General features: G+C 43.6%; 1 protein-coding gene across 5 annotated transcripts in view; it reads left to right on the forward strand.

The window, feature by feature from the left end:
- EBF2 (early B cell factor 2) overlaps positions 1-17,186 on the forward strand; it is a 192,527-nt gene extending 175,341 nt beyond the window's left edge. For 2 of the 5 annotated variants that reach the window (XM_003793953.2, XM_003793954.2), the window contains 5 exons: positions 1,188-1,253; positions 1,336-1,513; positions 3,608-3,793; positions 12,240-12,407; positions 16,596-17,186. In XM_003793953.2, coding sequence (XP_003794001.1) covers positions 1,188-1,253; positions 1,336-1,513; positions 3,608-3,793; positions 12,240-12,407; positions 16,596-16,627 — 630 coding nt within the window. In that variant the 3' untranslated portion in view covers positions 16,628-17,186. Of the gene's footprint in view, positions 1-1,187; positions 1,254-1,335; positions 1,514-2,486; positions 2,490-3,607; positions 3,794-12,239; positions 12,408-16,595 lie in introns of all 5 variants that reach the window. The other 3 variants (XM_003793955.2, XM_003793956.2, XM_012807701.1) reach the window with 2 other exon arrangements.
- Positions 17,187-17,483: the final 297 nt, after the last annotated feature.

Here is a 17,483-nt window from a genome sequence, read left to right on the forward strand (position 1 = left end):
CTTAGACAAATCCAGCCATTTAAGTCCCATTAAAATTAATTAGGCTTTGAAATTTGGTTACGCTGGAGACACACAATGTACCTGCTAACTATGAAATGTATCTGAAGACCTGAGAATATAAAACAGATACACGATAGGCATATTCCACTTATAAAACATCACCAACTTTATATAAATAATTATTTGCGTAATTGCTTAAACGTATAAGCTCCCACTCCTTTGTATTTAAATAGGATTTTATTTACCCATAATTGCAGGGACCGATTCACAATTCATTATTCATGGAGGCCCTACTATGTACGTATTTAATGAAGAGAAAAACGCCTTCGTGACATGAAGTTTCTGTGCAATGCACCCATTTTAAATGAACCTGCATGTGATAATTATACTATTGGGCCCAGGATGTCAGCTAGCTTTATTTAAAAACTACATCCATTGTTTGGTTGTCGTTCAACTAACGAGAAGCTATTAAATTTGTACGTTTCTATTTGCCCTTGAAAGGCACCAATGATAAAATGCCGTGTTCTCTTGTCTGTGCTGTGAGTAAAATTTAAGTACCGCTGTTCCTCCTCTATCACACCTTTATTTTTTTCCTGGAAAAATCCCCAGCCCCACCATTAAATTAGATGCTATCTGGAAAGTAGGTTAATAGCGATTTAAAAGGCTGTAAAAAACAGGAGGTGGGAAAGACAGAACGAGAGGAGAGGGATTAGTGATTACTAATTCTCTCTGGTTAGAGCGGACAGGGGGAAATATTATTGGAAGAATTCATCTTTATTAGAAGAAAATTTTGCAGAAGGCATTGCCAAGATCATTTCAGTACTCTGGACAACTCCTTGGCAAGCGGCTAAACTCAGGTCCATCAATCATTTTAAGAATATATTTGGTTAATTAGAGTACCAGATTTTTCAATGGAACGGCGTGAAAGCAGTTTTTAATAGAACAGTCGTGACATTATTTATTTTAACCAACCCCACCCACATGCCATTTCTGAAGCTCTTTTTATCAAGGGTAATTTCACAGAGATACATATTTGGAAAAAGATTTATATTCCACCTGTCAAACCCAATGTAGAACCCATTGGATAATTCTTTATATTTGGGAGAGGGAGGATGTGTGGACATTTCCTTTTTATTTGTGATTTTTCTTTTGTTTGCTATTTTGGAATTGGCCTTTTGCTTTTCCAGGAGATGCTGCTGAAGAGAGCGGCGGACCTGGTGGAGGCCCTCTACGGCACGCCGCACAACAACCAGGTGAGAAGCTCACATCTCATGCGCTGTTGTACTTGACCCTTCATGCTGCCTAAGGTGCTCATGTCAACCTGCCGTTTTGCAGGACATCATTTTGAAGCGAGCCGCGGATATTGCTGAAGCCCTCTACAGCGTCCCCAGGAACCCCAGCCAGATCCCAGCTCTGTCCAGCTCCCCAGCTCACGGGGGCATGATGGGCATTAACTCCTACGGCAGTCAGCTTGGGGTCAGCATCTCCGAGTCAACACAAGGAAATAACCAAGGTACACCCCCCCCTTTCTCAGAGTTAAAATCTAAATGCATCTTTTATGTTTAAAAATATTGGTTCTGGCTGGGTGCAGTGGCTCACACCTGCAATGCTACACTCTGGGAGATTGAGGCAGGAGGGTGCGGGAGCTCAGGAGTTCAAGGCCACCCTGAGTAAGAATAAGACCCTCTCTCTACAAAACATAGAAAAAATTAGCAGGTGGCATGGCACACACCTGTAGTCCTAGATACCCAGGAGGATTGCTGGTGCCCAGGAGTTTGAACCTACAGTGAGCTGTGATGATGCCACCACACTCCAGCCTGGATCATACAGCAAGAATTTGTCTTAAAAAAAAAAATATGTGTGTATATATATACACACACACACACACACACACATATATATATACACACACACACACACACATATAAAATATACAGTATATTTTGTGTACATATAGATATATATAAAAGGTTGCTTCTCTGGAATAGAGTCAGAGCTTAAATCACATACCATCAAACAGTGTGTCCCTGGATAAATAATCTAATAATACATTGGATTATTTCAACATTACAGATAGCAGATTAGCTTCTGAGCTTTTTGGGTAGTGAGAAGAATCTCTTTGGCTAGAAATGTTTTGACTATTATGAATTTAGGAGAATTTAGGATTATGGAAACTGGGTTTTTAGGTAGTAATTGGGGGGGAAAAAAGGCTATACTTCTGCTGTTAGGATAATCGGATTAAATCACGAGAAGAGGCTGATGATTGCCATCATCATTTATTATACTCAGATTTCCCTTCCTGGTCAACAAGAGTAAGTGATTCATTTTTATTTGGTGTCTCCTATTTTATCTCAAACATAAATATATAGCAATAAACTTACGCAGTCAACTGTGCTTTCACATACAAAGTGTATCATGTAAAGAATTATTTTGGCTGGTACCATGGTGGTGGCTATTAGAGCTTATTAACGTCAGTGTCACTAAAGTTGGTATTTAATCCCTCAGTGCAAAATTGGGCTTTAAAAATAAAGAAAATTTTAAAAAGAATAAAGAAATTTTTTTCAGTGAGGTTGGTTTTTATCATTCAAGTCTAAATCTATCATAAATCATTTTTAAAAGGAGTAAATGTTCCTAATTACTTCCCTAACCTTGGGGTAATTTGATTTTAATTTCATTTATCGAAAGAAAATTCTTCAGTCTTTTGTCAAGGGTGAGTTCTCAGAAAAGAGTAGGTGGGACATATTATGACTTTTTTATTTTTAAGACATGGGACTGACCTATGGATCGTCTATCAAATTCTTTTTCATTTGGTGACAAATTTGGGTTCTAGTTTTAGCAACAGTTTTCTAAACTGATCTATTTCAGGATAGATGAGCTCTGTGCTGGGGTTTCTGAAGTGTGGAGAAGACATCTTCCCTTTCCCCGCCCAGTCACAGACTGGACCCTCCTGCCCTCATTAGGGGTCCTGCCAAGTCTCAAGTCAGAGAAGAGCACGGGGGAAGTTGAGGCAAACTCATCATTACCTTAACATGAGATGATCCTCACCCCCTCCTGGAGCACAGCAATGACTTTGAACTCATTTCCATAGACTACAAGTGGCCCTGGAGATGTTTTTAGGGTGCCTTTTCCCTTCACCCTCCTCTCCCCTGGCCCCTAAAGTGGCTATGGGATGTGACATTCAGAAAGCACTAGGTTAGCAAAGTTAAATTAGTTTATTTATTCTCTAGGCCTTCCATCTGTGAATCCGTAAGAGATGGCAGTTCAGAGTGTCTGCCCAGCTCAGTTTGACTGCAGAATGTGTTTGTGACACCACTTAATATCTCACAGGACTCCAGTGTCCCGTGAAACGTAATTCAGGAGATGGCTCGGCCCCTGCCCTCACTCCCTCACTCCCAGGCATGAGCTGGAGGTGCTGAGTGCAGGTGTGAAGGGTGGGGCAGATGTCAAGGACACAGCCAAACGTGGGTGGGGGGGAAGAGAAGAAAGAATAAAAGCCTGAGCGGGACTGCACGCTCCCCACCACTGCTCGGGGTGATGGTGGGGAGCCTGGGGCCAGCGTGGCCCTGATCGTGCCCGGCCGCTCACCTGGGCTTTCCTCGGCCACCAGGGTACATCCGTAACACGAGCAGCATCTCCCCGCGGGGCTACTCGTCCAGCTCCACGCCCCAGCAGTCCAACTACAGCACTTCCAGTAACAGCATGAACGGCTACAGCAACGTCCCCATGGCCAACCTGGGCGTACCAGGCTCCCCGGGATTCCTCAACGGCTCCCCGACAGGCTCCCCGTATGGAAGTAAGTGCCTTCTCCTTCCTACCACTAGTCAGCTTTTTGCGGGGAAAAAGTTGCATTCCTAGACCGTCCACCTTGTGGGCGAGCAGCTTACCTTCCTGATGCCAGGTGCTTTTTAGCTTTTGTTCTTTTGCCTTCACTGGACTTTGTGGCTCTTATGGTGATGTAAGGACCTCTGGGGGAAAAGAATGAAACGATGCTGTTCTTTCAGAGAGAGAGGCTATGTCACCCGTGCAGACAGGAGTGAGGAATTAAGGTTCCATTTCAGTTAGCATGTGTACTCTGTGTTAGGCACTTTCTGGTGTCATATTTAACCTAAGAACTTGACCTCCATGTTATAGGTGACTCTCCCCAAATCACACAGCTACATTGTAGCCGTGTGATCATTTGGGCCCACTATTGATGACTGAGCCTCACACCAGACTCCACTTGCTTTCCCCTATCCTCAGGCACCTCCAGAGAGGTGGAAGTTGACGTTGCCTAATCGTGTGAAATATTGAGACAGAACCTCTTTATCTTGGTCTGTGGTCTAGTGGCAAAGTCCCTACTCTGGGGCGTTGTGACAACTCATTGGGGTTGCTCTGGGGACTGTGCTGGGAACTTTCACAATGTCCCAGGAGCCTGAGATGGCATGGATTCTTCCAACCTGCCTAGGGGAATAATTCAGGCCAGGGGACAAGCTGTCGTGGAGAGTCTGAGTGATTGGGGAGAGTGTTCTTGAAATGCTAGGTCTTGTTGCAAGGTTCTGAGGCTTATGCTCCTTTCACCCAGAGAGGTTCCCTCATGGCAGAACCAAGGACAGGTCACGGGCACGTGTGCCATGGTCACGGCCTGGGGCTCTCTGGGGACACATGCCCGTGAGTTATTTCTGGGTTATTGGTTCAACTCCTACAATCAACACTGCCCACTGTGATAAAAATATGGTTCCAAGTAGCAAAGGGGGAGTAGAGGTTCTTTCAGGATAACTGAAATCTTGTTACTGTAAAGATTCGAGTCCTATTATTGTATCTTATCAGATGGCCCAGGTGAATTAGATGATGGTCTAGGGAGACAAAGGATTGCTTGATTTGTTTCTTTACTTGTTTTGACAATGTCTTGGGGGAATCGTCAGCATCAAGTGGGCATGTGAATGTATAAAGCAGACTCTGATAAGCAGCAGGTAAAAGAAAAAAATACACTTAGGAAAATTAGATAAATCCCAGAGTCAGCATGACTATCGTTTTACCTATGCAAATTGGCCTTTAATTTGGTTCTGAGCTTCCAGGATCCTATAGCAAAGAGAGAAAAACCATTTGTTCTAAGGTTTTACGTCCACATGTTACTAAATAGCTCAGGAGAAACTGGACGGATCTGTGATTAAGATTTTAGGTCTTTTTCGCGCTTACCCTTGGAGAAGGTGCCTGGCATGGTAAAGGGAGCACATTTTTAATAACCCAGCAAGTGCTGTGATCGTGAGAGATCCATGGCATAAATAATGTTACATCTTAACAGTGATGACAATAAGATTCATTAATAATTGCATTCACTTTACAACTTAAAAACTATGTTCATATCCTTCCAAGAGCCTCACAAAATTGTGACAGGAATGTAAATTAACTTCTTTTTACCTTGATCCTTATCATTTTCCCTGGTAAGAGACAAAGTTCTTATGACTTCAGGTTTGAGAGCAGGCAATAGTAAAAATGGGACTCAAATACATGTCATCAGACTAAAATCATTCAATAGAATATTCAATACATTTATAATAGATTATTAGGCTGAACTATATGAAACTTCCTCTAGTATTATTACTTTTTTCTGAGACAGAGTCTCACTTTGTTGCCCTCAGTAGAGCACAGTGCTGTCACAGCTCACAGCAACCTCAAACTCTTGGGCTTAAGCAATTCTCTTGCCTCAGCCTCCCAAGTAACTGGGACTACAGGCACTCACCACAACGCCCGGCTGCTTCTTATTGTTGTCACTGTTGTTTAGTAGCCCCAGGTCAGGTTCAAACCTGCCTGTCTCGGTGCAGGTGGCTGATGCCCTAACCACTGAGCTACAGGTGCCGAGCCTCTGATTATTTTTGACCTACAAAAATGACAATTTCAGATGGTTTTTTCGTATATTTGTGTATGTGTCAGGTTGAACTACATGAAGTGGTTGTTTTTGTAGGCTAAGAAAAAGGGTCAATGAAAGACACGTGGTGGGAAGGGAGAGAGTCAAGGGAAGGGAGAGAAAAGAAAGGAAAAAGGGCATTAATCGCTTGCTATTTCTTACTAGATAACTCACTGCGTAGGGAGCATTCTGGCAAATGACAATTTTCATCCATTGTCCTTTCATGGTCACCTAAACCCCCAGCCACAAGAAAAACAATAGCGCCCCAAAGCTTCAAATCACCATTTAAAACAAGACAGCAGGCTTGGTGCCTGTGGCTCAAGTGGCTAAGGTGCCAGCCACATACACCTAAGGTGGCGGGTTTGAATCTAGCCCGGACCTACCAAACAACAATGATGGCTGCAACCAAAAACTAGCCAGGTGCTGTGGTCCCAGCTACTTGGGAGGCTGAGGCAGGAGACTTGCTTGAGCCCAGGAGTTGGAGGTTCCTGTGAGCTGTGATGCCATGGCACTCTACCCAGGGGGATAGTTTGAGGCTCTGTCTCAAAAAAAAACAAAAAAACAAGACAGCATACACAGAATAGGAAAAAGAAAAGAGGAACACTTTCCTGCCCAACCAGGAGAGGGAAAGAGGAGAGAGGACCTTCTCCTAGCTCCTACCTCATCTGGTGTGATCACTGCACCTTCACTTTTGGAAGTAGGGTGTGCAGGCGTCGCAGACTGGGCCTGGGATTCCAAACAGTGCATTCTTACAATCAAATTGTTCTACTGCGAAAATACTGAATACCCAGCGGAGTTCATTACAATAGCACCTGACCTGTATTTCTAACCAGCGAACTCTTCTTTGGGGAGGAAAAAAAAAAAGCCTGGGGGGAAACCTTTTGTCAGTTCTGTGACTTGGGCCTGAAACACAATCCTAGGACTTTTCATTTTATTTGTTTTTCAATGTGTCCTCTACGGCCGGACCGTGCCAGGGAGCCCTCACTTGCCAGAGGCATTTATAAAGAAACTGAGCCAACCCCTTTGGTCAAGTTTGACTTGTATTACAGCCAACACAGAGTATCAAAAACCTGCATCTTGACTGCTTTTGCTCTCACACTACTTCAGAAATGGCCAAACAGATGTTTTTTCAATTTTACATACAAAACTTCACTTCCTGGCGGTAGCAGCGTGTGCCAAGTTCCAGCTCTGTGCAAGTTTTTTTTTTTTTTTTTAATGGCTGAATTCTAAACCCCTGACAATAGGGGGTTATAATGAAATGCTGACAGACCCCTCAGCGCCAGCAAATGCAATGGCTCGGTGCAAAGGAGGATGTGTGCCCGGTGAGTTCCAGCTGGGACTCTGCAAGCCGATCAATCCTTGTAAGAAAAGTGGTTTTTCCTTAACGCCTTACATTCACATAGATTTCTGGGCCAGACGTGCTCGCCTTGACTTTGGCCTCTCTCCATAGAGAGCTAGATGGCCGCAGAAATTCTCAAATGGAAGTAGCTCTGATCAACTTTCCTAAAATGGTGCGCTCTGCTGTCCCCAAAGATGGTCTACTCAACAAGCCTGCAACACCCAGGGGGACCACTTCTTCCAAAGCAGAACAGCCACCAAGCCAAAGCAAGTTTGGACAGAATCCATGCAGGCAGGAATCCAACCTGTCCTCAAGGATTCCTCCTTCACTTTCTTACAGAGTCAGAGACAATGCCCTCGGCTAGTTTTATGTTTTTCAAAAATAAATATTAAGAACCTTTCGGTTCTAAAATATTAAATGACTATTATAGAAAATGTAGCACCTCTAAAAATAGTTTCTGAAAGAAAACATACTCAGCATAAGAAACAGTCTCCTTTAATTAACATTGTAATAGGATTTTTTTCCCGAAGAAATACAATAGTCTTATTCTCAGGATTATGCAATTTGAAAAGTGTTAATAGGTTAAAAGAAGTAAAGAAAAATGATACACTGTGATTTTTATAGAGGTTACACTTGGAAAGGAAACACCTGCTATCTCTGCGTAGAAATATGGTGCTACTCCGATGCAGAATTGATGAAATTTGTGCCATTAGATCGATGAAAGGGTGGAGGACAACTGGTCAAACTACCAAAGCCACAGCTAGCAAGGTCCCATAATGATGCAGATGTGGGTCCTGGAAATGGAGAAAAAATATTAGGAGGGACGTTTGCTTAAAATGTTGATCACAATCATCAGGTTTTTCCTTAGGAATTTGAGAATTTGTCTCTGCTTTTTTTAATCAGAAAGGTTTCAAACAACATTTTATAGAGAGTAAAATCAGAGGGGAAAATTATCATTATTCCAAAAAGCTAGCTGGGTGGGGGCTTGGGGGGTTCATGTCTGTGATGGAAGACCCCTGGAGGTCAGGAGTTGGAGCCCAGCCTCAGAAAGAGCCCATCTCTACTGAAAATGCACAGACCATGGGGGTGCACGCTTGTAACCCCCGCTAGGAGGGAGGCAGTGCTTGAGCCCAGGAGTTTGAGGTTATTGCGCTCTAGCTTGGGTGCCAAAGTGAGACTCTGTCTCCCAAATGAACAAAAACAAAATAAGGTGTGTGCTGAGTGCTACACCTTCTATTTTTTTTTTTGCAGTTTTTGGCCAGGGCTGGGTTTGAACCTGCCACCTCTGGTATATGGGGCTGGTACCCTACTCCTTGAGCCACAGGCACCACCCATGGCTTCTATTTTTTTATCAAAGAAATAGAATTTTTTCACTGTGGAAAAATGGCTTTCACTGTTTTCTCCTACATCAGCAGTAAAACACATAGACGATTCATTGTAGACATTTCATCGTAGAAAATTTTGAAAAGAGGGAAAAAGAATAAGCTTAAGGATATTTATAATCACATCAACCATAGAGATGGCATCATGGACAACTTGGAGGTATGTCAGATCCTTCTAGACCTTTATTGTCTTTTTAAAAATAGGTTTGGGGCAGGGCCTGTGGCTCAAAGGAGTAGGGCACCAGCCCCAGCCAAAAACTGCAAAAATTAAGTGGGGGGGGGAGGATTGATGTTATCATGTAATCTGCTTTTTTCCTAGAAGTGGGCACATCTTTCTCTGTGATTAAATATTTTCTGCAACGTTAGAATGCAATGCAAGCCTTAAAACTATTATATAGGTTTAAGATTAATATAATTTACCCTCTTGTAGGTCACTTAAGCTATCTTCCAATTTTTCATTGTTATAAAAAATGCCCTTGGATTTATTATTTTTGGCACATGTGTGATTATCTCCCTGGAATTAATTTCTGGAGATTAAATTAGTGGGTCAAAGGATAGGCCCGTTTTAAAATACTTTGGCAATATCTATCAAAGCGCCTCCAGAGAGGTTAATTCTCCCCTCAGAAAAGGAGTCTGTTTCCCCGCCCTGTTCCTTTTTTCTTAATCTTGATCCATTTAGTAAGTGGAAAATAACATCTTATTACTATTTTAATTACCATTTTATGACTCACCGGTTTGAATGTTTCTACATGGGTCTCTTGGTCACTTTAATTTCTCCTTTTTGGGTCCTTTGCCCATTTTTCTATGGGGGTGTTTTTCTAATTAACTTACAAAAACATATTAGCTAGTAAGGATATAGACAGATCTAAAAAAGGATTGCAAATATTTTTCTTAATTTGTCATCTGTGTGTGCTACAGAAGTTTTTGATTATGTAGCAAATCTATCTTATGAGCATCTATTTAGGCCTTGAGGTTGAAGGGATTAGGCACACCATATAACCGTCCTAATATTTCGACTAGCACTTTTATAATTTTGCTTTTACAAACAACTCTTTAATCTACTTAGATTTACTTTCGTCTCTAATGCTTAGGGTATTTTTCCATGCATTTATCTCTCCACTAATATAAAATGTCGCCTTTATTAAGTAATAATTCTCATTTATACCCAGCTGTTTCTGGACTCTGTTTTGGTCTAAAGCTTTGCCCACCTGTTTCTATGCAAGTATAACTCTGATTTCATTGCTGCAAATTTATCATCTTTATCTATTCAGATAAGTGCCTTTCTTTATTTAAAAAAAAAAAAATTAACCAAACTTTATGGTTCTCTCATAACCTGTAAACATAGAAATTGTGTTTGTACAAATTTAAATTCCTTTTAGGATTATATTTGCATTACATTTTAAATTTACATTAGATTTAAAATTTTTTGGTTTGTTTTTTTGTTTTTATTAAATGATAGCTCTATACATTAATGCAAACGGGGTACAGTGTAGTGTTTTCATATACATTTTGAAATACTTTCATCAAGCTGGTTCACATAAATTTCATGTAATTTGCATAGTCATTGTGTCAAAACATTTACATTCTATTTCTAGAAAAGCTCACTTGTACCCTTGTTAGACAGAAATACAGGTGATCTTTCCGGTTAGATTTAAAATTTTTTGTAAAGCATATTTAAAACAGGTCTGGGCTCATTCTTGAGCTGCCCTTAACCAAAAAAAAAATCCCATTTTCTGTACAAGTGAGTTCTATGCTGAATACAAGTGGAATCAAGTGTGTGTGATTCACATTAGACAGACCTCCATCTTGGTGGCTGAGCCAAGGCTCTGCTGTTGTTGACACAGAAACCAAGGTGCCATTGGGGGGGCCTGAGTGGGTCACAGGGCACAGCAGCGATGCGAGCAAGGTCAGGGCCTTCTGGGTCTCAGCTTATCAGTTCTCTGCAGTAGAGAAAGAGGAGAGTTGGTGTTGTTTGCCTCTTGTTCTTGTGCAAAAACCAAAGCTGGGAGATTTTGCTTGGCTCTGTGAATGCTCAGCCCTGTACCTTACCTTATAACAGTGAATCAGCCCAATTTTCTATTCATTTATTTCGTCCACTGTTAGGTGAGTTTCTTCCAGAACCGCATCCTCTCCATTTTTTTTTCCACTTTGTTCCTGTAATGTGAGGGAAAACAGTGACATGTTCAGATATGTCCTTCTGCATGGCTCTTTGAGGATAGTTTTCCAAGGGCTCGCTGTTTGAAGTCTTTGTTTGATGTCCTGTATAGCAGAGCTCCACTAGTGCTGGTAAGCTGTCTGAGGACTTTGCACATGCACAGCCTAAAGTCTATTTTTATTGGGAGAACAAGGGGAGAGTCTCCCGCAGGATAGCAGAACATTCACCCTCCAAGTCCCCTGCTGCTTTGCCTTCCCCCTCCTAAGTCTCACTCATCTTCTCGGTTTCAGAATGTCCCTTGTTGGGAAGCCGTTTCATTGAAGGCCCAGGGCAGGTGTCAGCTCTGCTGCAGGAGTTTACCCTGGGCTTTGCCATGAGGCTCCAGCAATTCTTTGGCCAAGTCGCGTGACTTGGACATTTCTGAATGCTGGAGGTTATGGTTAAACAAGTCCCTAAACCTTGACCTTACACTATACAGTTCTGTCTCTAACATTCTCACCCTGGTGAACTCTGGTTTACCCCTGTCTTGAGCAAGTTGAGCATAGCTGATAGAATTATCTGCTTTCATGATGTGACCTGGTGGCCCATCTGACAGTAAGAGGTGAGGCCCTTCCTCGTGGAAGTTGCCGTTCTTTGGGCTTCTCTGAAATTATTTTAATGTTCCTATGGGTGTTTTTTTCCTAAACATTATGTCAGGGGGGTCTGACTTGCAGTTTTATTTCCCAGGAGCACTAAAAGCACAGGGGGAGGGAAATAGCCTCTAAATGCTAATAAACTTTTACATTTAATGAGGAAGGGGCCCAGCGAGAGGGCATCTCAGAGAAGACAGTAACCCTTCAGGCCACATCCCCAGTGGCCTAGGAGTTACCAAGGACAAACGTAACTCCCAGATAAAACAACTTTGGAGGCAAAGAAGCAGTTTCAAGGCAGAGTTGATGATTTTCTTTAAGGCAGATTTGGGGTCTGTCTTCTCTTGCCAAGTTTCTACTTAAGACCTGTCCCAATATCCCCACCTGCTGCTGCCTTCTTGACTCTGCTGTCCTTAGTTTTGGGTACATTCCTCTAAGACAGTGGTTCTCAGCCTTCCAAATGCTGCGACCCCTTAATACAATTCCTCCTGTGGGGGTGACCCCCAGCCATAAAATTATTTTCATTGCTACTTTATGATTTTGCTACTGTTATGAATCGTAATGTAAATATCTGATATGCAGGATGTATTTTCATTGGTCGCGACCCACAGGTTGAGAACCACTGCCTAAGAGAATCATTACTATAGTAGTAGTAGTTCGTCTATTCTTCCCACCAGAGAGGGGGAATGTTGTCACATTCATTTTTTTTTTTTTAAATCCCAGCAAACAGGAACGATGCCTAGAAATTAAACGATGCCTAGAAATTAAATATGTGTCAAGTATATCAGAGAAAGATGCTAGTTTCTGGCTGAGCCCTTTTCTAACGGAGGATTCTACATTTGCTTTCCAGTCATGTCCTCGAGTCCCACCGTGGGATCCTCCAGCACGTCCTCCATCCTCCCGTTTTCCTCCTCCGTTTTTCCTGCTGTCAAACAGAAGAGTGCCTTTGCCCCCGTCATCAGGCCCCAGGGCTCCCCTTCACCTGCCTGCTCCAGTGGCAACGGAAACGGATTCAGAGGTAAGGATGGGGACCACCTTGGGGGCCAGCATAGCCAGGCTGCTAGTGGCAGCCACTCACCTCCAAAGAGATGCTCTGGTGTCTTCATCCGAGGCTTGTAGTACACTCAGGCTAGTACTCTGTCCCAAAGCAAGGGGGCAGTGGTGGACATGTCTGCAAACTCCACAGGTCCTGGAACTGACCAAGGTAGAGCCATGTATATGATCCAAGAGTGTCTGGCCTCCCCACACTCTGCAGTCCACAAAGCCATTCTGCCCTTTCCCCAGTGCCCGCCACGTAGGGATGACTTACCTAATCGGTTTTCCGTCCTCAGTGCAAACACGTTCTCTTGGCAAGGACAGAGGCCCTGGGGAGTAACCAGGACCTTGTGAGCATTCTGACTGCGTGCTGGTCACAGTGGCAGGGAAGAAAGGGAAAGACAAACTGTTACTTAGACCAAAACTTAGTATCACGTCAAACCGATTTTTGCAATGTCCTAAAATCTAAAGTGACCCGAGGACATAACACAAAGGTGAGGAGTCCAGGAGAATCTACTCAGCTCAGGGTGAAGGGCCAGGGAGCTGATGGCACAGGGGCCGGTGGAAACTGCTGAGCTCTGGGGCTCACGTTATTTGGGGGTTGTTCCTTGCATCTTGATATGAAAACATTCGGGCAAAGCCAGGAAGAACGGGGTTCAGTTAAGCAAAGGGGTTCAGTTAAGCCCTGTGCAGTTGTCAGTGCAGCTCTGGGAAGGCCATTTATAGTTCCTGTCCTATCCTGCTGTTAAAGATGGTGACAGCTCCTTAAATTCAAGTCACATGACAAAAACTGTCAAAAGCAGAATTGAAAACCCAGAACTCACTGAAAATTCTTTTACTACCAATTGGACAGAGGGAGTAGCTGGGTCCACTAGCCGCCCAATCTGGGCGTAGTTAGAAACAGCTGCATAGTTGATGGAATTTGTTTTGTTTTTTACCCAAATGTTCAATCCAGAGAGAAAGAGGCTCAGCCTGCAGGTAGGGAAGTGTCTGGACCTGCCCCCTCTCACCCTTCGGGGATGTGCCCAGCACTTTCCTCTGGGTGGCTTCCTCTGTCACTGCATCTTCCTCCCACCAACCTATCTCAGTCATGCTCAGTTTAAGGTCTGTGAAGGCCCAGTGGGTCTCAGTGGGAGAAGCAGAGTGGGAAGGCCGAGACAGAGGCTTCCCTCCACCCTGGCAGGGCAGGGAGACAGGAGGGATGGAGCCTTTACATCACTCTGGCAACTCAGCAAATATGTTCAGCTTCCTTTAAAAAGAAAATAAAGGTCACTCAATTCCTCACCCACAAGGCTCCCTGTGTGTTATCAAACTCAGGTTCCAATCAGCCCCAAGAGCTAGAAGGGGGCCATACCTAGAGTGGGGTTCCCTGAGGGGGCCACTACAGCAAAAATAGCCAAAAGACTCTCCCCAGGGTCTCCAGTCATGCAACCTTCTAGGACCGGGGACCTGGGTGAGCCATGATGGGAGTCCACGTCTGCCCAGGCTCCAGCTTCCCTTCTTTAGAGTCACTGCAAAGTCCCAAACCTCTTCTGGATCCTACAGCTCCCTCCAAATTTGTCTGGTGACTTGAGTCTTAAAAAGGAAGAGGAGGGAGAGCTAGTGAGGGAAAAGAAGAGAAAGACTTGCCAATGTAGGGGACTAGCCTTAAAAAATGCAGAGACCTATGAAAATATCAGGAATGCGGAGGAGAAGCTTAGAATTAGCCACCAGAAGAGTGCTAGCCTCGATGGCACCGTGTGTGGGGGAGTCCTGGGTCAGCTCCTTCCAGAACGTGGGACCCTGTGCCTGTCTTTGTCCTGTCAGAAACTCGTTTTCCTCATCTGTTCAGTAAGAAAATTGATCGCTCTCTCCACGGCTGGGGGTGAGTTAATTTGTGTGAGGAGTTAAGGAAGGTTAAGGACATTTCCCACAGCCTGGCAGGGTTAACACATGATGTCCTCGGAGGCCTTCCCTCTCCTCGTCCCCAGTTTGGAGCAGGGGGATAGAACCCCAGTGTTAGTTTTAGGAGGTGCTCCTTCCACTGTCCCTGGATGAAAGATCCTGGGGTCACAGGGGCCTGAGAAGTGGGGAGCTCCATCATCTTAGACAGGGAGAGAGCAAGAATGTGGGATGAGGAGCCTGGTGATCACGGCTGATGGGAGGTGAGAGTCTGTAACAGGTTGAACTGAGTGCCTTTCACAAATTATTTCCCTCAAGTTCTTGCCAATGTCACCATTTTTAGTTAAGCAGTTTATCCTGGGCCTCAGAGCAAGTACCTGATGTCTCGAATCCAGACATTTAGACTCCAAAGCCCAGGCCCCAATAGCCCACTGCCTCTCTTGTCCTTTCATCCTTCTCCCATCCCCCCTTTCCTCCTGGACCAAAGGAAGCTTACTGCTTTCCCACAAAATGCGAAAGGAACTGGACAATCAAAAGAGCAGTTATGCATCCCTGAGCCCCAGTGAAAAGGCCTCTTTCCCTCCAGTTACCATCAGCTCTCGACCAGGTGGCTACAGTTTCGACACCCAAAAAGTCAGGGTCACCACCTAGCCGAGATCCAGCCAGCCCATCTGGATGTGAGACTAGGAAGACGAAAAATACCTCAAATCTGTTCTCTAGCATGCAGGGGGGACTCTGGCCTTTCCTAACCAACTTGGGTAATTGTCTTAGCACCCAGAAAAAGGAAGGAGCTGAGAAGGTTGAATCGTACTAGACAAGTTCAAGTTGAGAACGTGAGTCAGAGTTTTACTGCCAGGGAGATAGACACACAGCATCCCAGTCCTGCCTTCCACCCCTCTTCTATCAGGCACTTAGAGTTGATGGGTATAGATTGTCAAGCTAATATTATACACTATGTGTCTGATTCATTTTCCAGCTCCCTCCAGGAAAAAATAAATAAAATGAAAAAACTCCTACACTCTGGGATAATTACTAGGGTTGCTATATCTCTAAATCATCTGGGAGGGTCCAGAATTGAACCACCTTTATTGAAAAGTTACATCGATTCAATATATAGTAATACAGGCAAAAATAATTAAGGCTTTGCTAGCTGTGTAAGACCTTAATCCAGATCTCACAAACATTCAATAAAGGCTGTGTGGGCAGGAAATAGAGGGCTGACAGTTTTGCCTGAGAGGACTGGCTGGTGTGAAGGGAGAGAGAGAAAGAGACGGAAAAAGATGGATGCTTTGGGAGAGGCAGGGAGAATTGTAGCCATTTGCTTGTAAGCTTAGTAAGCATGACTCAGCAAAGCGCTTCTGTGATATTTGAGAATCCCTAGATGTGATACGTGCAATAAAATGCAAAGAGTCAAATTCTAGGTATTATGAAGTTCTGATGCAAGGGAACTATTTTGTTATTGTCCAAGGAAGGAATAATTCTAGGGGTTCATCTGAAAGCCAGGGCCAGAGGAACACAATCTCTGTGAGTGTTTTCTACATCGTACAAGCGCTATTTCCCACACCTGGGAAGACCTTGAACAGGATTCTTCCCAGATAGGCATTGCCTGCAGCTCGTGACTAGAGGGGGTACATTGGATTACTGTACTGGGAGGGGGACAAAGAGTGGGGCGGGGGCTGACTCCCAAATTAGGAACTAATTAAAGTCTCCAATGCTAGTGGAAAGTTGGTTAGGGAAGGAGCATGGCACATCGGCGGTGAGTGCTGATCTTTAAAGGAAGATAGCTAGCTAGAAAAAGAAGAGCAGCTTATCAAATTTAGGCTGGGACGGACATGGGCCACCTAGAATGCCAAGGACTTACTGGTTACATTGATACCTAGGAACTCAGCACCTGTAGTTCCTTTGCTGTTCCAACTAAGTGCTGTGCAAAAGTCTAAGCTAGAAATTAGTTCAGTCTAATAAAAAGATATGTCACGCGTGTATTACAAGTCCGTTTACATCTGTTATCTCATGCATATGACCCACTCCTACAAATCCAAGCAGAACCTAACTCTTGGCCTCCCAAGCAAAACTGTAGCACTGTTCCCATTTCAGTCATTCTAGGAGGCTTCAGAGCCTCTCCTAGGCTGTCTGCTAGACCCAACCTGGAGAAAATCCGTTCCTGGGTCAGCTGAGGGCCCCCTGGCTCTGGACGGCACCCCCAGATCCCGTCATTTCTAACCCCTACTCAGTGCCTGCCGTAGCCTTTAAAGTCTCCAGGGCTCATTCCTGTGCCACTCTTCCTTTGCAGCCATGACTGGACTTGTCGTCCCCCCGATGTAAAGAAGAGGAAAACGGCTTTCTTCTAGCACAAAACTACTTACTCTGATGGACCAATAACGCGGAAAGCACTATGAGCTCTTTGTGGGCAAGAGTTGTGCCCCCAGTGAACACGATGGACACTCTTGGGTATGCAAGGAGCTGGCATCTCATTCGGTCTCACGTCCCCTGGTAGCTCTGACGACGATGACACAAACTGCCCCTCTTGGGGACAAGGACAAAAGGTGTCATTGACGTAGCCAGCGCTAAGAGCAGAAATGCAATCCTTTGTTATGAACATTCTGAAAAACCACCTTCCTATGTTTGTAAAATATTTAAGAAAAAAAAATTGGCAAACAATTAATGCTTAATATTTTGGATACCATTTGTTTTTCTTTGTAGGAAAAAAAAAGTTGAAAGTTTCTATTTTCTATGAAGCCTTTCAGATACCAATTTAGTTTATGCAGAAAAAAAAAAAAAGTGAACAAACAGGGTACCAGCATGGAAGACTTTCTTAAAATGAAACCGGAATTGAATGATGAAACGTATGTGTGTTTGCTTATAGTTTAAATCTCTTTAAAAACAAACGAAAAAAAAAAAAAACAAAAAAGGGAAAAATTTTAAAATGTTTTACAATTATTTAAATAAATAAACATGTAACTTATTGTAAGTAGAGGTTGAGGTAGAAATTAAGACTTTTTGGGGGGGGAAGAGTAGAACTTCTCTTCCTGGTGTAAAATGAAAATAAGGCAAACCAGTAGTAACAAGTTTTAAAGGTGTGTGATGATTATTGCAATTACTTACTAGGTTCTTATCCCTCACCCCCTCTTTTTCCATCATTTTAGTGACATGGGGAAGAAGTGTAACTTATGTAGATTCC

Source organism: Otolemur garnettii, unplaced genomic scaffold (assembly GCF_000181295.1).
Source record: "Otolemur garnettii isolate 467f Iridium unplaced genomic scaffold, OtoGar3 scaffold00074, whole genome shotgun sequence".
Taxonomy (NCBI): domain Eukaryota; kingdom Metazoa; phylum Chordata; class Mammalia; order Primates; family Galagidae; genus Otolemur; species Otolemur garnettii.